This window comes from Lineus longissimus, chromosome 5, assembly GCF_910592395.1.
Source record: "Lineus longissimus chromosome 5, tnLinLong1.2, whole genome shotgun sequence".
Taxonomy (NCBI): Eukaryota; Metazoa; Nemertea; class Pilidiophora; order Heteronemertea; family Lineidae; genus Lineus; species Lineus longissimus.
The window spans coordinates 18,612,750-18,632,835 of NC_088312.1; the positions used below are offsets into that span (position 1 = coordinate 18,612,750).

At 39.2% G+C, this 20,086-nt stretch overlaps 1 protein-coding gene across 3 annotated transcripts; it reads right to left on the minus strand.

The window, feature by feature from the left end:
- Nucleotides 1-946: 946 nt before the first annotated feature.
- LOC135487594 (PRKC apoptosis WT1 regulator protein-like) lies at nt 947-19,917 on the minus strand. Of its 3 annotated transcripts, XM_064771530.1 has the most exons (7): nt 19,363-19,917; nt 16,995-17,090; nt 15,754-15,809; nt 14,936-15,296; nt 9,061-9,165; nt 8,225-8,238; nt 947-6,345 (listed from the first exon to the last, which is right to left on the minus strand). In XM_064771530.1, the coding sequence occupies exons 1-6, from the start codon at nt 19,708-19,710 to the stop codon at nt 8,233-8,235; spliced, it is 972 nt and encodes a 323-aa protein (XP_064627600.1). In that variant the 5' UTR covers nt 19,711-19,917; the 3' UTR covers nt 947-6,345; nt 8,225-8,232. The 3 variants fall into 3 exon arrangements, with proteins under 3 accessions (XP_064627600.1, XP_064627599.1, XP_064627598.1); XM_064771529.1 differs by lacking the exon at nt 8,225-8,238 and having other exon boundaries at nt 15,769-15,809; XM_064771528.1 differs by lacking the exon at nt 8,225-8,238.
- Nucleotides 19,918-20,086: the final 169 nt, after the last annotated feature.

The following is a 20,086-nucleotide window of genomic DNA, read 5'->3' on the forward strand; positions in this document are numbered from 1 at the left end:
TTGAATTGACCACCCTAAACTACGAGAAGTTGGCGAGTGGACTCTATTTTTCCCTATTTTGTTCCCATTATATAAAAACTACGTTTGTCCAGAGTGTGACTGGTCATCAGTGCTAGCATCCCATTTGACTCTTCCAGCTGGTTATAAACCTCTTATTCGCTTATCTCAATACCATACAAAACCATACAAAACCAACCGGATGCAACTCAGTCCATTCACAAGCCCTTGAGTATTTATAATAGGGGTAGAAGGCGTAAAATAGGGGTATAAGCCCAGGAACTAGGCTAGCATAGAGAAAAAAGAAGGCGTAAAATTTTACGCGTTCTACCCCTATTATAAATACTCAAGGGCCTGTGACTAAAGCGATGAGTGCGTTGTGTTTAACTTGGGTAAACATGCCTACACGGCTACAGACCCCTCCTTCAAGCCACACCCCTACGTGATCCCAGTCGCCACCAAACTCAGTCCATTGGAAGCTCTACATTCAAGTGGCCTTCTTCCCCAATCCAAATATTCCTCCAAATTTGTGGGCAGGGAAAATGCATCTGTTCAATAATTTGACTCTTCCAGCTGGTATATTTACGGCTCGTTGGTAGCTGGTCTCTTTCCATATGGAGCCTATAGGATGCAACTCAGTCCATTGAAAGCGCTACATTCCTTCTTCCCAAATGCAAATATTCCTCTCAAGTTTGTGGGCTGTGAAAATACCTCTTATTCAACTACAATAATTTGACTCATCCAGCTGGTTATAAATATCATATTTTCCAGTTTGTTGGTAGCTGGCCATATAGAACCTAGAGGATGCCATTCAGTCCATTGAAAGTGCTACATTCAAGTGGCAATGCAACTATTCCTGGGAGAAGACCATCAAGGCATCTCCATCCAGATGTTTCCCCAGTGGCCAGGAAGTCTGCAAAGGGGTTCATAAAAACAACAACACAACCAATGAAAATTGATAGCTATTATATATTAAATTAATCACATTATCAATAGCTACATCGCTAACTACAACACAAAATCAGGTGACATTAACATTCATTTTCTTTATCATACAATCGATTACTGTCGATCTTTTAAATATAATTTGATGAAACCATGCATACCGGATACCTTGGGTCGGCTATCAAGTGAACTCTGGTGCCTGTTTGTCGTCATATCTTTAAAAACTTCACTGCTTTTTGGCATTTGTGCTTTTATCCAATCACACCGCAGTTCAAGATGAGACCATATCTCACAATTGTTTCTAGATTAAGACACTCTGCATATCCGAATTCAGAGTCAAAGTCTAAACTTAGAAACACAAATACATTCATGTTGAAAATGGGACACCTAATACTGAAGAACGCTCTATTAGAATATGAACAAGTCACACTGGAAAGTGCCCATCGCAAGACTTCTCCGTTTATCTTCTTCAAACTGATGGTTGCAACTTCACAAGTCAAAGCTGCATATTTAAGCAACTCAAGAAAGTTCAAAGAGTAAGGCAAATTTCTCTCAGTGGAGTCCCAAATTCAGATTCTCTCCGCGCCAAAAACATTCCAAGTAACAAGTCTTCAGACTCAATAACCCCGATGAGTCAGGGTCTTATAGAAAAAGCTGTGATTGAAGGCTCGTTTCAAACTGACCTCGGAATACCGCTGAGTGCACAAGAGAGTATCCCTTTGTACAAAGTTTTATGTTCAGCATAGATAAGATTAAATACTGGCACAAAGAAATTCAGAAGACTAAAAAATTCCCCGCCCCCAGTTAAAAACATCAATCCTAAATTACTGCAGAGGACCTTACCAAGCTATTGCGTACGAAACCAATAATTTTTGTGCAATTGTGCATTATAGATCCATGCTCTTGATTGGGACCAACGTTTACGAAAACGTCGCGTCTCGTCATGTTACAGTAATGTAAAATGCATGGTGACGTGACGACGGCCAACACTACGTCATGTAAACGTTGTTCCCAATCAAGTGCATGGATCTATAGTATTGTGCCACATTTTGAAATTTCTCCTTTGTTCTTCACAAAACTGTTGTGATTCTTATTTTCCCAAGTCGAGAGTTTTATTCGTGGAACTAAACTCCAATAAAACTACAACTAAATTTGGTACACAGCTCAGACGTAGCTTTGAGCGCTGGACTTTGAAAGATGTGCTAGGAGGTGCAGTGGAAAAGGTAATACCAAACACTTTTCAAATCTAAGACGAACATTCGGGTCAGGGAGTCGCAAAGCTTCATCGTGATCACATTGACACATGATTATACTGGCACTGATTATGCAACACACAGATCAACAATGCATAGGTTGTGACATACATGTACATGTACTTACATTACAGATGGCATCTACACTTTTGGCTACATTTAGAGAGTAGTTACACAATGCTTATATTCCCCTTATTAAGATTGAATGCAATACTACTGCAACCAGCAAGACATCCCAACCTGGTCAAACCAGATTCTATACAAAAACGTGTCCATCAAGTATTTTAAAGGAAAATTATTGTACAATTATTTTCCCTACAATGTAGAATAGAGCAGGCAGAACAGATTGATGCACACAGCGACTACAATTGTACTGGGGCAATAATTGTACCCATTTACCTTACATTTTCAAACGGAATGTTCGTGGTGTACTGTGGGAAAACATGAAAGATAGAATAGAATAGAATAGATTTGAATCAAGGACATGTTTACTTGGAGCTTGTGAGCAGTAATCTGCCTTCCAATTGATAGACTTTTACTGTTGAATTAGATAAAATCATATCCCCTCTGCTATGGGGCAATTTCTTTGGTGTTTGGCATTGGACAGAAATGGCATGATATCCACACTGGATGTGGCAATCTAAACTGATTCAAAAATAACCAAAGAATTGTGGTGCTTTTCCAGTACATAGTTACTGCCTTATGCACTAGATGGCAGAGCATAGACCGCATGAATTTTAAATGAACTTCATCTGGATTAAAGTGAGCCGCAGTGCTTGAAAGACATGCTTGAAAGACATGCTTGAAAGACATGCTTGAAAGTGCTACTGACAGTGCATAGCAGGACAATGATGTACAAATTTCAATACAGTAATAAAAAAGCACTTATACTTATACATGTACCAACTGCATCAAATTTAAATAGGCACTGATTAGGTTTAGACAGTAGAAGAGAGTTGCTTTACAAGAATCTGAGCAAATCAAAACAATCTGAATAAGATCTAGACAGCAGGTAGGAGTAACTTGACAAGAGTCTTAGCAAATGTATATCTATACAGCAGACAAGGCGTTGGCCTTAAATAATTGAGAACAAACAAGTTATGAGAGTGTGCATATCATCAACCTTCAGCCACACCCAAAACATTATAAAACGAAAGGTAATTGACATTGTTCAGTGCATACACTACAGGTATCACTGTGGCTGAGTGGAAGAGTATTCCACTCGCGATCAGAAGGTCGTGGGTTCAAGACTTGACCAGTCCTTCTTGATACTTTCAACTGGCCTGAAATGGCCGAGTGTAGCACAGTAGGTGCAATTCTTGCTTTCTACAGAAAGATTTCTGGATTAGGCGATAGGGAATGAATTATAAGCGCTTTGAGACAGTACAGTTGTACAAAACGCTTACATTTAATTTTCACATTTCGTATGAGCATGAAGCAAAATTCAAACACTGAGCTAAGTGGATGGACAGCACTGACAACATAAATTAATTGCTACAATAAATAGAATAGAATTGAATAGAAGAGAGTTGAATAGAAGAATAGACCCTCCGATTGGCTGGTCATAAAGTGTCTGAGAACAGAATGGATATCAAACTTACTCAATTATGCTGAAAGGGTAGATGTCGCCCTGGGTGCCGACAAATGGTACCCAGGTTTGAGATCGACTGGACAATAAGCACCCTGGGTGCCATTACTCACAAACAATCAGAGTCCTTGACATAAAATGGTGAAAGTTTGCATTACTCAGTTCAAGTGAAAATTTGTTTTTTGGAAGAACTTTAAAGGGGAGAGGCCAGGATTGCCCCCCTTGATCCTCACCTGCAAGCTTAAACCTTTTATTTCTTCTTAAGTCGACACTTTCTCATCAGACACTTTAAGACAGCGGCCAATCGCAAGAACAGTTTGAGCAGTTACGACCTCAGCTAAATCTAATAAAAATCTAAATCTAGTAAAAAAATAACTGACATACGCTATAGGGAAGACCAACAAATTATAGAGAGAGCAGACCGTACATAAAGACACTTGAGAGCCTCATTTGAACATTAGATCTGAAATTATACAGAGAGCAGACCGTACATAAAGACACTTGAGAGCCTCATTTGAACATTAGATCTGAAATTATACAGAGAGCAGACCGTACATAAAGACACTTGAGAGCCTCATTTGAACATTAGATCTGAAATTATACAGAGAGCAGACCGTACATAAAGACACTTGAGAGCCTCATTTGAACATTAGATCTGAAATTATACAGAGAGCGAGCGTACATAAAGACACTTGAGAGCCTCATTTGAACATCAGATCTGAAATTATACAGAGAGCGGACCGTACATAAAGACACTCGAGAGCCTCATTTGAACATCAGATCTGAAATTATACAGAGAGCAGACCGTACATAAAGACACTCGAGAGCCTCATTTGAACATCAGATCTGAAATTATACAGAGAGCGGACCGTACATAAAGACACTTGAGAGCCTCATTTGAACATCAGATCTGAAATTATACAGAGAGCGGACCGTACATAAAGACACTTGAGAGCCTCATTTGAACATCAGATCTGAAACCATTAGAACAAACTTCCCAAAAGAATTGAGGAGAAGACTCACCAATTTTCACAGCTGATCCAGTCTCAGTTTCGCCCAAAAAGAGATGCTTACATACAATACATGAGATCAAAATCTGCATATTTAATTACCTTTACATTCAGGAATTACAAATGTATCTAAATACCGGTACTATACATTCAGGAACAAACATAGCCAAAATTAACCCATATGGCTCTGTACTGAAAATTACATACATGTACGTACATACGAATAGATGATTCCCAGGTTGAAATGGGGGAACAACGTCAGGAACAACATTGCGTCGAACACGAGGTGGGTGCCAGGTTCGGGGCTAATTCTGTGATGCCAGACAGGGGAGGACTCCTGTCAAAATTAGCCACCCAGGCTAATCACTGTAACGAAGAAACATGGCTGCGGCCTGGGAATCGGCTATAGAGCACACTATTTGGCGTTGCCATAAATGCACAAGTCTTCTTAGAGCAACATTGATTTATATAATTAATGTAGTAATATTATCCAATATGTTCTGAAACCTCAACTATTGTGTTATCCTTCTGTCAGTTTAACTGCAGAATTTGTCCAGAATAAATTACATCTCTAGCGTGATCTAGTACCATGGCTATATTAACAAGAACCAAACCATACTTCAACCAGATTTTGCCAAAGATTTGATTGGAAGAAGTTTTGTTGTTGACAGGAGACAAGAGGCAAGAGCCAGGTGGGTAAGATTTAGTTACACAGAATCACCAATAGGGGCCTCTACTACCTCACAGTACATCTGCACTCCTCATAAATGTTTGATGAAAATTTTTATCACTGACTCAAACCAGAGGCAGTTCTCAGAATACTAAATAACGTTGGAGGAGCGTGGTCGCACAATGGTTGAACGACCGCCTCCTGATCGGGAGGTCCCCAGTTTGAAACCTGGACGTTGCAACTTTGTAACTCTAGATGTCTTTGCTGTGTCGACGTCATCTGCACAGCCTTTATAGTCCCCCTTTAACCCTTTTCTGTCTTAGCTCACCCAGGAGAATATGGGTTTGGCCAGATACAGAAAATAGCCCAGACAACTCTCTTGTATATTGTCAAATACAGGCTCTCGTACAACTCACTTTGAAGGTCAGGATAATTTGTTTATAATTTGAAATTTGAAGTTTTTTCCAAGTACCAGCGGGGAAACATGCAAACTATGTGAATGAACCACCATGCCTAAATTTTATGACCATGTCAAAGCTATGGTTTGATTCTTGTGATACATATACAAAATGCGGAGTTAGGTAGAATAGCAGTATGATTGTACGTCTTTAACATCGATTTCAACAGTGATTCAAGGGCAGTAAAAGCTGTGAATTTGCTTATACTGGCATTGCAACTTAGAGATGACATAAGATAACCTGGCCACTTTAGCCAAAATCGTGCAATGCAGAATTGTATTCTTAACTTCATAAACTGGAGTTAGGTTGTCCACCGATACGTCTTCTACTGCTATCGTGATCCTCCGAGATTATTGATGACTTGGAATAACGTTTGGTTGTCTCGATGTAACGTCTCACACTCCATATCGAGATCATCGACCTCCTGCAAAAAGATTGAAAGTAAGTCAAACACGGGCGATCAGGTCAGGGAGTTAAGTTAACATAAACCGTGAAATTTCCAAGTGTCTTTTTGGCGAACGTTTTAGTAAAAGTTTTGCCGAGTCCTTTATCACTTTTCTCGTTTGTGACGTGCTCAGCACGTCGTGTCCATGGCCCCAAGACGTGCAGATGAAATGCATAGCACGTCATGCCCAACTGAAATGTTAATTTACCAGCAATTGGTCGCACCCCCTCTAAAGATAGATTCATCCTCATAGTATAGATGGCGTCCATTTTGAGTAGTTTCGACTGTTCTGAAAAAACTTCTTTCGGGGCAAACTGCGTGCCCCCCCCCCCCCCCAACATGTTTGAAACAGTCGGGCCAGACACTGCCATCGAAAATCACACCCAGAATATACGCCATTCTATTGTTTCCAGAAAGTCACAAGAGTCAAAGCGACGCACAGTCTACCGATAATGAGACTTTTTTTTACGAATATAACATCAAATGATGATCATAACAGGCTTAATCTATTGAATAATATGGCCCAATTTTAGAAACATTTGTTCCCATGACAGAAATATTTGCTGATCGGAAAATAATACGATAGGCGGACACACTAAATTGAGTAATGATAAATTACATTTCCACTAAAAGAGCATAATAATGCTAGATATGGAATACACAATAGTCATTATCAATTATCATCTGCTCATCTTTTGATCGTTTGTAATACCATACCACGTATGGCCGTAATAAGGATGACACATTCTTTATGATCAAAATGACTCGGGAAGTTTTCACTAAACGACAGGCAGGCAAAAATCACAACATACCGGATACTAGAGCAAGAATCTTCAAAAATCTTCTAGGATTTGAAGTTCTAGCCAAAATGGTGGTGGTCAACCCCTGAGAGGTGGTGGTCATGGAAGACATTTAAACTGATCATAAAAGGAAGTATTGTTCACAACAAAACTCTACAGCAAGGGGTTAATAATCAAGTCATTCCCTCTCTATGCAAGGAAACAACTGATATGTATGGTAAGGTGGGACAATTATTGCCCCAGTACAACTATAGTCTCTGTTTGCATTTCCTGCCAGTAGTGTGTTTATACACAGTAGTGTGTTTATACACTACTGATACTGCCTGCAGTATTCTACACTTTAGGGACAATAGTTGCACTCGGGTTTTAATTGTACCACTCTACCTTATAAGGCATTGCATGCAAGGTATTTGGTTATCAGCACAATATAAATTCTTCATCACAGAAACAAACAAAGTGTGGAAATTATTACCGCATTTCTTATTGCCAAAACATGACATGTTTCGACAGAAACATGTATGATTCAATGATTACTATCAGCATGCAAAAGAAATGCATGATCAACAGATATGCAGGGGAGATTTTGTTTTGGAGAACAAGGGGCCTGGGGGACAACTTTTTTCAAGGGTGATTATCAGGCTTTAGGTGATCAGTGCAATTATGATTGGACTTTCTGTAGAGGAGTGCCCGAGATGCATGTAATGCCAGGCCATCGCTTGTGCATTACACAGGACAAAAGGTAGCTTGTGATTAATGCAGAATGTCCCCAGAGATTTCAAGGTTCCCTGGAGTCCAACAAACAAAAATATTCAACAGAAACTCTTCACAGACTATTCCTCCTCCAAGGCGGGATAAGCGTTTCTGCATGCCATTATGGTTTGGCGCCTAACAATAACGAATAACACCACACCAAAATACAATCAGAGAAATACAACAGAAAGATACGTCCAAACATGCCAAAACCAAATAAATATATAAAAACAACAACAATACTACAAATACCACAGATGCCAAAAGTGTACAAAATAAGATATATTTTGATAGCTTCTCTACTGTACCTTTGTTCCTAATGCTGCAGAAGACAATCGAGGAAAAATTGTAAATAAGATGAACCCGTCAAAAGGCTAGTCTGCAACCACAGAAAGTCCAAAAATGTTCTGACTTAAAAAATTGTCTGACTTTATGGCACAACCAGCCAATAACTGGCACAGGTTGTAGTTTGGTTTTCCCTGAGTTTCTGTGCACCTGGTTTCATACATGTACCCATGGGGGTGAGCACCTGGTCTCATACATGTACCCATGGGGGTGAGCACCTGGTTTCATACATGTACCCATGGGGGTGAGCACCTGGTTATACATGTACCAATGGGGTGAGCACCTGGTCTTATACATGTACCCGTGGGTGAGCACCTGGTCTTATACATGTACCCATGGGGTTGAGCACCTGGTCTTATACATGTACCCATGGGGTGAGCACCTGGTCTTATACATGTACCCATGGGGTGAGCACCTGGTCTTATACATGTACCCATGGGGGTGAGCACCTGGTCTTATACATGTACCCATGGGGTGAGCACCTGGTCTTATACATGTACCTATGGGGGAGCACCTGGTCTTTACCCATGTGCGTAAAATATTGGTACTTAAAGTGTTCTTTTCCTGCCATGCAAATATTCGACACAAGTCAGCGTGTGGACAGTGAAAAACAAAACTCCTGTATTTCCTGTTCTTTCAACAGAGTAAACAATGGGCAATTTGGATGGACGAGATTTTGTAGAAATTATAATTTTTTTAAAATTTTGGTAATATGATCCGAATAACATGATAGATGAAATTCCTGAATATTTTGATTGTTCCTCATAGTTGTAATTTGGGCCGGACCTAAATACTGTACCTTTGTAATTGATGCCACCTGCTTTTCCAGTTCAGCAATTCTCCTATCTTTATCTTCTAATAATTGTCGCAAATGCGTGTTTTCTTCTTGTTCATGCATCAATCGCTGCAAAGAGAAATAGGAGATGCAATGGATGTTTCATGTTGAATTTTGCTGCAAGCCAATTGAACTGATGACCTAATTAACTCGTTACAACAGAGTCACAAGGCAATTACGCCAATTCACTGGTGCCCAAAGGCAGTGGCACTTGAGCCTCACAAGAAAATTCCTCAAAGCTTTTTTATTTGGAAAATGCAGTTAATGTGAGCTTGCTTGAGCGCAGAGCAAGTTCAGTTGCCGCCACCTGTGACAATAATCGCTGCTATGTACAAAAAGACCTCAATGCTGGCAGGTAAAAACAGTAATCGCTGAATTATGGATCGCTGGTCACTGCGACCACAGATTTGTGTCGTTGGCACCTGCGATGATGGATCACAACTGAGCACTTTTTCGTCGCAGTCACAGTAATTTAAATCGTTGGTTCGCGGGGTGCTTCAGGTTTTAGGATTACGGACCTGCTTATTATAAACTTATTTATATTTATACAACACTTGCAGCAGATTTGTCCCGATTGTTAACTTGTTGAATTTATAAATCTGAGCAATACAATGCATGAAAAAGTTGTCTTGTGCAGAATAAGTAACTATACAAATAAGGTATGTTTCACTATGTTATGTCCAAGATTATTATCAAACAAAAAATTCTTGTGTCGGGCAGACGGCCAACAATTATTATTATTATTATTATTTATTAAATCCAAATAAACAAAATTACATATTGAGACAATTGCCAGGGCTTAGGCTGAAAGCATTAATAGCCCTGGTTACAATGGTATACAAAGAACAAGTTGAATCAAGATAAGGTACTTTGAATGGAAAGAAAGGGATGCAAGTAAAGGTAAAGTAACACAAATAGTTATAGTTTGTACAAAGGTAGTGATTGATGAGGGGTTCAATTGATCTGGCACTAGTTACCAGAAAAGGCGATAATATTACTGAGAAAAGTGGCTGTTTTTTCTACAACAAGCCTGTTTGAAGTAAGGTCCAATGAAAATTGACCATTAAGAAGAAAATGGAGCCTCTCATCAACACGAAGATTGAAAAACCTAACAGAAGTAAGGTGTGGCAGCAAACCAGGATCATTCAAGAAATCGTTACGTAAATCATTTAATAAAGGGCAATTAAAGAGAAGGTGTTTAGTAGATTGGGAGTGAGCCCCGCAATCACAAGATGGACTTAAAACGTTGGTAAAATTGTGGGAATAAAAGTGACACCGAAAAACTAAGTCACACCTTGTCCTATTGAGTGAAAGTTCATTTTTACGAGTAAGAGCCAATTTTGTAGAAGTAAGAAGGTTATGTTTACCTCTCAGAAAAATTCGGATATTGTATTTAAATGAGTTTCTTGAGAAGCAGTTTTTTATATTGACAGGCACAGACTCCCAATCTCTAATTACACATGGCACAGTTGACTTGCTAAATCTTGCAGATGATCTAGGGGGAAGTACATAGTCTCGCTGAGTCCTTAAACGGCCAGGAGGCGCCCGATTACGATAAATGTCAAAGATTTCATTGACATAACATGGTACCAAATTGTGTTGTACCTCATACATAAGCACCAATCTTTTTTCCCTACGCCGAGCAGAAAGTGACATCCAATCCAAACATTTTAAAACCTTTTGGGTGTTAGTCCCATGAATACAACCACTGACTATAATGGCACCCCTATAATGGATTTTATCTAATTGAGAAAGTAGACCCTGATTGGTAAAGTCAAATATAATAGATCCATATTCAAGATGAGGTAATATAAATGATAGATACATGCGTTCAAGATGCCTTGATTGAACCGTAAACTTCAAAGCATTCAGTGGATTTAACATGTTGTTACATTTTACTACAATATTGTTGATATGCATGCTAAAAGTCAAACACTCATCAAGTGTAACACCAAGGTGCTTATGGAATGCGCCCCTTGGAATAACTCCCGTACCCAAAGACAGAGGTGGATGGTTATTGATAGTTTTACGAGGAGAGTGAAATATGACCTCTTTGCTTTTTGACGCTTTAAAATCAAGTTTCCACACATCCGACCAAACTGACAAATTGTGAAGGTCATTTTGAATAAGAGTATGGGTTTCGTCAGTGGAATTCGGCAAGGCCGGGAGAAATAAAGAACTGTCATCAGCATAAAGATACAAGATACAATTTTTAACAACATCACTTAGATCATTAATATACAATAAGAAGAGGAGCGGGCCAAGTATAGAACCCTGTGGAACACCACTATTAATATAACCTGTCGGGCTCAGATCCGAAGAAGAACTTTCGATCTTTACCTTAACCTTGCGGTTTGAAAGGTACGACCTGAGCAGTTCAAGAAGTTTTCCCCTTATACCATAGGCCTTAAGCTTTTGAAGGAGAAGAAAATGCGGAACAGCATCAAAGGCCCCCGCAATATCAAGAAAAACCCCTCTAGTTTCCATACCATTTTCAGAATTTGAAAGAATCATATTTACAATACTTAGAAGCTGCTTATCAGTACTATGACCAGGAAGAAAGCCATATTGACGTTTGAATAAAAGCTCATTGAGCTGCAAATGATCATACATAGATGAGTACACAACCTTTTCAAACAACTTAGACATGGAGTTTAGCAGGGTAACAGGACGGTAATTAGAAGGACATGACTTACTCCCTTTATTCTTATAGATCGGCACTATGATGCCTAATTTCCAACAATCAGGAAAACTGCCATGCTGTAGGAAAACGGCCAACAATGAGGCAATAGCAGATTAGCTAAGCATGCAACGGAATGTGGCTAAATCATCTTGCTATTTCATACCACACAAGAATATAGCACGCTCTTTGTGCACAAGAATTTTTCATATAATAAACGACAACAATTTGTATGGATCAAGATACAAAGGTAAAGTCACAACATGGTCACAATCCGACACCTATTTAAGACCCCTAAATACAAGCGCATAATTCTTTTCAAACATTCCATAAACCGATTATTTATTTTTGTGATTCACGAAAAAAAAGTCTCTAATATAGTGAAGATCCCAGTATCTGTCTGCCCTCAAATACTTCGAGGCCATAAAATTTCGCAATAGTTGAATGTATCTTCCTTCTAGAATCGCTACAGGCGCAATTCTGCCAGACACATGGAATGGGGAAGTTGAAAATGATCCTGTCAAACAGCTTTAGTTATCAGTGGGCCTTCATTTTCATACCTAAACCAACACTCCACTTGGTCAACATAAAGAAAACAGTATATTCTACAAAGACCTCCAGGGCACGTACGCTCACAAGAAAAGTAACTCAAATTTTGATTTCGCCCCCATATATACACGTGTTCTTAACATTTTTGAATTTAATTTTTGACAAAAGATCTAAATTCAAATCTCACCCACACAATACCGAACAAACAATCTATCAAAGGATACACGCCAATTTGACAGTTCCATGGTATATTAGCATATCACAAAGGCTTACAGGAATGGCTAGTTCAAACTTTAGGCCTACGGTAACATATCTAACATCTCTTCTTCAGCCCACATAGTCCAATATTCCCACTATCAAATTCATAAACCAAACACCAGTGATGTCATGTTTTGCAATCGGTGACAAGATTTCTTATGAAGGCCATCGGGGCCTACTAAAGTAACATTTCGGCAAATGTGTACCCACCTCAGTTACTTAGAAACTACATGTAGGTGTAGGCCGAAACAATCCACCCACCCTGACTCAGAGAATATTTCGCTAAGCAACAGATGAACCATGCATGATTTGTAATATTTCGCAAATATTGGCAATGCCTGTCCTCAGAGTTGGTGACAAAGCAATGGGATTATACCATGGGACCTGTTGCCAAGTGATTGACAAAAAACTTGTCCAATCATTATTATGGGAACATGAACAGCGTTCGTTCGTAATAACTGGTAGACCAGGAGAATAGAAATTCTGTTACTACACAATGTCATAGTGCAGTTATTATGCATACAAATTTGTTGAAACTTGGTACCTGAAGTATGTGTTCATCTGTCTACACAAAAGGCATTATTGAAAAGATTCTTTTTTTTTTACAGAATTTGAAATTTCAAATATTTCATGAACGATGTAGGCCTTTAAGCTCACTCCTAGATTTTGTACCATCATACAATTTTACAAAGCAATAGCGAAGTTAAGACCTTGGCAAGGGGGGGGGGGGCTGTCAAAATGAACTTGTCACATAAAACTGAGACTTGCCAAAACCTACATGTAAACCTACAAGACAATTAGGGACCATTTATAACTTTATTATACAGTATAGGCATGTCAGAAGGGGACAGCTTTTGGGAGGACATTTGCATTATTGTCCCACTATAACTTAATTGCCTTGAAATGATAATATTGCCAACATGAGTCATTTTCTTCACAGTTTGACTGTATGATCACACAAAAGGTGACAGAAGCTCACATGATATGATCGGACATTAATTTATCACAAAGCATACATTCCTTCCTATCATGCCTAGATTCCTAGAAATACTGTGAGGGTTTAGAAAGAGTAGGCCAGGCATTCCCCCTATGATTGGTTAGAGATTTGGCTGGGGAAAAATTCTTCACAGGATGTTCACACAAAAAATTCACAGTCACACACAACATGACAATAATTTCAGTCCAAAATCATTCCTTTCTTTGAGGCCTCGATTCCTGGAAATAATGTAAGGATTCAGAAAAAGGAAGCCAGGTATTCCCCGATGATTGGCTTGAGATAAGCTGGGAAAGTAAAGACTGCATGCAATCAGCCGAAATCTCACTGAAACTTGAGTTTCCTATCAATAATATCATTATAAACACGATAAAGGTCTTATGAATTGACTTGGTCATAAAATTGTCCAAGGTGATATCTGACCATAACAACAGTAGTTCCCTCAACAATAATTTTGGTAACATTTCATGACTCATAATATTCGCATGCTAGGTACAAAAACAGATGGCAAGTCACTAAGACACACGTCAGTGAACTTTGCCTATCGTTTCTTTCTATTTGGCTTTGAATAAATCTTTGCTACACTGCTGATCTTGGTGATATCACTCTTTTCACTTCTGGACATGTTGGACCAGGAAGACCTAGCAACTGCCAGTTTTGGTTGGGGGGAGGACTATTAATCATAGTATTTATTTCTAGACATGTTATTTGTTAGGATGAATTAGTTCAAGATAAACAAGGAACATTTCTAGAACGGTAGATAAGAATTTCATCATTCACACAAACAAATCTTAGAATTGTGTACGGTGAAGAATTAATCAACTGATAGATGTAAAAACACAAATATAATGCACTATTTTATAACAAGTTGAACCATCAAATTAAACATATGACCTTATAAATTTTTCATAAGAGGACTGCTTCACCCTCATTATAGTCAAAAAAATTACTGAAATACGTCCCTAATTGCATGCCCTAATTGGAATGAATTAGCAGACGCAATGCGAAGGGAATCTTTATCTGACACATAATAATAATGATGATGTCAACAATCCCGCCTTCTATGGGAATAAAGACGGTATTTAGTTGAAATAACCCACTTCCCCTGAGTGAGTATACGTACTACAAAAATTATCTCTTCTTTCACAATTTAATCTGCCTGACAGGCTTATGTCTGAATTCAAGAGGAAATGACACAATTCTGTTTTTGTGTTGTCTGCAGAGAATACTGCCAAAATTATTCATTTTAACAAAATGTGGGAATTTGGTAGGCGTGAATTTTAAAAACTTGCCATATCAGAAATAAACCAATAGTGAGTGATTTGACCGAGTCGACTGTGATTTTATACAGATCTTACCTGTTCTAATTCATCCGTTTTTGAAACTGGAACCGTATTCTTTTCCTCTGACGAGTTCGAGCTGAGTTTACTATCTCCGCTGTCGCCATCTTTATACGACGAACTCGTCACACCCGAATAATTCCCCCCACTCGGCAGTCTTTGACAGAAGTGAACATTTTTGGCCTGAGAACTATCCGTAGACACATTGCCATACTGTCCGCCTTTACTAGAATCCGGTGAACGCACTCGGTTGTTTGATTTCGTCGTTGAGTAGTCAGGTGGCGCCGTCTGGCCAATGATTGAGAGATTCGTTTCTGATTGGCTGACGGTGCTGTCGTAGTCTTGATTGTCCTCCAGATCTGCTTCAAGGTCAGATGGGCTGCGATAAAAAAAATATGAAACTGAAAAACGTGCATGATCAATTTTGGTCGCTGCAGACTGTGATCATAATCGCTACTATGTGCAACAAAAAGCTCTCTTGTCTGCAGGTTAAACCGGTAATCGCTAGATTTGATTCTGATCACAGGTCCCAACAATCACAGATTCTTTTTGCAGGCACCTTTGATGATCACCGCAAACGAATGACTATTGTCGCATGCCATCATGATTGCAGGTCGCAGGAATAAAACTCAACAGTTATGGCACTGAGGTGTTAACAAACTCATCTTATGAGAACAACTTCTATAAGAAGCTAGATGCTGCTCTTTGTTTCCCAGACAGGAATAGTTTGAGTAACAGTGCAAAATCAAGATACTTCACTTTTCACAACATTGATTACAGAAGACTTTTGAATTCGACAACAGCTACGGAAACCGGACAAGACGACGGTTACTTACACTTCCACAACTGACCTTTTGTTCCTTCTACACACGTACGGCTTAGACATGTGCTCCTGGAGAAGAAAGGTACAAGTATGCTAATATCATCTATTGTCTATTTCACAAGAAAATGGCACTTTGCTTTACCTTCATTTCACACAGAAAATGCAACAGTTAAACAGAATGTTAGATTTCACTGGAAACCTTGAAGTCCGAAGTATCTAAAAAAAAACTTTGCCAGAATCAGGAATATTTTCACAGTTTCACGGACTTAAAATGCCCATCTGGGTTCATTTTATGATTGTTTAAATGACTTGAGGAGGTAAAAAATGATTTCTGACGAAATATTTTTATAATTATTCTTCAAAAGTTTTTTTGGGAATTTGGCAGTCCTTAGCCAAGGTGGCACTGTTATAAGCATGTCCACCTGAGGCATTTAACACTGCCAGGCGTGACATTGCTAACTTTCGATCAAGAAACAGATGACCTTTCTGTTTATCTTTATCCACGAACAACGTGGAACTCTACCAACCAGGATCACAATAGGAAATGATCCACGGCAAGAATAAATTCTTCACAGAAATTGTTCAAATATTTCAAGTTGATTTGGGAAAATATGCCAGGCATTTCATATCAAAGTCAACAAACGCCAACCATAATATTGACACCGACATTTAGATTAAATTTCAAATCTCTTAGAAGTGCACATAAACATGACAAATGCTTTCAACACCTTCATTGTCTATTTCACCAGAAAACGTCAAAAATACTTTGTATAATTAGAATTATAAAGGTCAGGAGAGGGGCAGTCAAGATCGAGAGACTTCATGAGGAAACGGAAACCTGCTCAATCCCAAGGCAGAGTTGTGAGCATTTGAACTTTTCACGAGCATGCCAGAGAATTTCGTGCTCAGACTTCCAATGCAGCAGTCGATGATCTAAGCACTGTATCCCCCTCCCCCGGTCACTGGTCACAACTTACTTAGAGTGAAACGAGTGTCAAGTTTTGACCGAAATATTTTTCCCCCTGTAGACTTTCTGTCGACCACAAAAACATGCAGGACATATCGACTTCTTCGTCATTTTTGATCAAGTTAATTATAACAAGTGAAAAGTTTGTTGAAAATGTGGTGAGCCCCTTATAACTTTATTTGAAATCTTCAGTGAGTACATGTAAGGGACATGTCACCCCGTCTCTTAGGGACATGTCACCCCATCTCAGGGTACTAAAATATTCCGAGCTAACAAATGACTCATACCTCTGGGGACTGCTGTGTATCTGGGTCCACACTCTCATTATACGATGTGTTCTTTTTTGTCTCACCACTATCATCATCTAGCGAATCACCAGTGCTCTGTAGGAGAAAAAAACCACGAAAGGTTAACACGGTAAAATTTACGTCACAGCAGGCTGGTATTGAGCTGGATCAAAACGTTCTATGTGAAGCACTACATTCTAGGTACTTGGACTCTTTTCAAAATCACACTGAACAGAACATATTCAGTAGCCACTGCAAAACTAAACAAGATTTTTTAACTCTTGCAACCTGCTTTTAGCCATAAGCTAATTTTCCAGTGGGCATTCATACCCGTAAAAACAGCCAGCTACCTGTATACAGAAAATAGGATACAAATTAACGGTCTGGGAAACCCCGTGACTGCCAATTCTGACCATTTTACAAATAACTGCTTCAACTTTTTTACAAAGCTGACTTTGTCCTTTTGGCACAAAATATTTTAATATTTTATTTTATTTTTCTTGGTTTAAAAACCAAGAAAAAGGCGATGAAATGTTCAGGCTCAGGCTCAGGTGAGGGCAGAGACAAGAACCGTAATATCAACTTTCAGTGGCCTTATGCAGGCCGACAGGTGCAACCAAAATCTTGAATATGGCCCTGACATGAACACTTCACCCACCAAGATGGGCAAAGACGTATTACCGATGGTTGCGCGTTGGCGATGAATCTAGCTAAAGGGTGGGAGCCAGTTAGTCTAGCCATTATCAGGTTACTAAGGTGACCTTCCAATCGTGTTGAAATGTGTGTAGTTTCAAGATGGGGGGAAAATGGGTCCAGGGTCATTCATACCATTTTGCTGGTGGGATGAATGACTCAGGCCTGCAACACATCTGTACCACATGTACCAGTTGGCCAACATAAGCAACTCTAAGAGCCAACCCACCCCTTTTAAAAGGCCTACAATCCGCGATCCCTGTGTTTCGTAGCATTATACTTTGAGTTCAGATGGACCATTTTTGATAGGATAACCTGAAGTCAAGATAAAGGCCAAACAAGTTATCTATGAGTTTTGCACTACGTGACCCTCCAAGTTTGACACTTGACCAAAGTTATGACTTCCTGGACACATACAATCGATCGTCAACAAAAAACAAAACATAAAACTAAAATGACATCATTACTCAATGCTTTTGATTGCACTTAATCAACCTATGACATTGTTTTAATATGTGCCCTATGAGCACAATGTCACTGAGCAAAACATCACTGAGCAAAACGTCGAGGAAATTCCTTTTATGCAGGATATATAACTTGGGAAATGACTATTTCTGAGATAAATCACACACTTCACTCATTCATACTTTATTCTATTTATGCTTTGATATCCTACTGCATGTCAATTGAAGTACACACTGGTTAATGACACTTCAAATATTTGAGGTGACACGTCTGCTTGAGTAATACACCAAGCAACGACAATTCTTTGCAAGGAATGTGAACCCCCTAGACCAAAATTCCTAAATCACAAGAACTGAAAAATGTGAACTATGTTGAAGCAGTCCTGGGTTAGCACCAAAAATTCAAATTCCTTTGGAGTTCTTTTTTAAATTCCAGCACAAAAAATGCTATTTTTTAAGTACTTGGTAAAAGAGCGGTCAAAGATATATATTATCATGATCAATTCAAAAAACTTTATCACTAAACAAATTTTTTTCAAAAATTACAGTAGGAGTATGAACTGATTCAATTGGTTAAAATTCCATTTCCCCAGTTGACAGACCTGGGGGAATAGTTCAACAGAGGACTATCTTAAAGATTTTACGATAGTTAAACAGGTTAAGAATATCAGGAAAAAACCATGCCTATTCCTTGTGGGCTGTATTTGGTGGAGGCCAAGAATGCCCCTTTCGCCCTTCAGGACAGGATCAGTCCCCAAAATAATGGTGTGAACACGTTTATCGACTTTTGTGTTAAAAAAGCTAGCAAAAGCCAACCTGACCTTGCTAATTGACCTTCAGGATTGGAGACAAAGATGGTGTTTTCCTTAAAAAATGAATTGGGTTACATTGTTATGCCGGATGAAATTTATTAAGGAGGATGCTTATAATTTTAAACACACATGATTTTGGGAGTATTAATTTTACAGTTGTGTGGAACTTAGACGACCCCGATGATGCATGGATGGTACATTGTAATCTGTGAACCTGAAATTGAAAGACATTATGGACGATTTGAGTTCAGACTTGTACGTGTAATTCAAAGTAACAGCGTCTTATTCATAAGCATTAATCCGCATAGGGCCCACCATTATATCTGAGAGTGGAGGGAAGAAATTCATGATTATCGGTTAGTCATCATGGCTTCTTTCATGACATGGCTTCATACTTACTTCTGTCGAAGGTAGATGAACTACTCCAGTGCTCCTTCTCTTCTCCCGTAGCTTCCTTTTGTCTTTGGCAGTCTTCCCCTTGCTGTGCAGATGATTGGGACGGCCCCTTGTTTTGTCTTTGAAACGAGATGATGTTCTGGTTGGAGATTCATGGGGTGATCTGTCCCCGGCCAAGGGCTCCAGCTCGGCTCCTTCACCGTTTTGATCTTTGTCAGGCATTTCTAATGATTCCCCTCCGCTCCTGTGAGTTGAACTGCGTCCACGGAGAATACGAAACCGACTCCTCCTTGTGTTTGGCTCGTATTCTTCCCGGTCTAAGCTTTCCTGACTCACCGAACTCGACGCCATCTTGAACTAAGAAATTTTCACTTATTGCCAAGTCAGAATCACGCGAAAAGCAAGTTATTCAGAAGCAAAAACCTCATGCTCATTCACAATGAAGCGTCTGCTCAATTATCTACCCGATTAGGTGATTAAATAGTCACTACTATAAGCCTGACCTCATTTATCAGTGATTACAATAGGCCTGGAAATGAACGAAAAGCCTGTGGGATGTCATGCATGAGAATCATGTGTTTATTCAACCTGGCATATGGTTATTTTTCATAATGCAAATGGTGTACAATTCCCATACATTTAGTCACCTGGAACGGAGGCTTCTGTTTATGGAGAAGGATGACGTCATTGCCGCGCACCTGTTCTAGGAACGAGGTTAGTTACAATG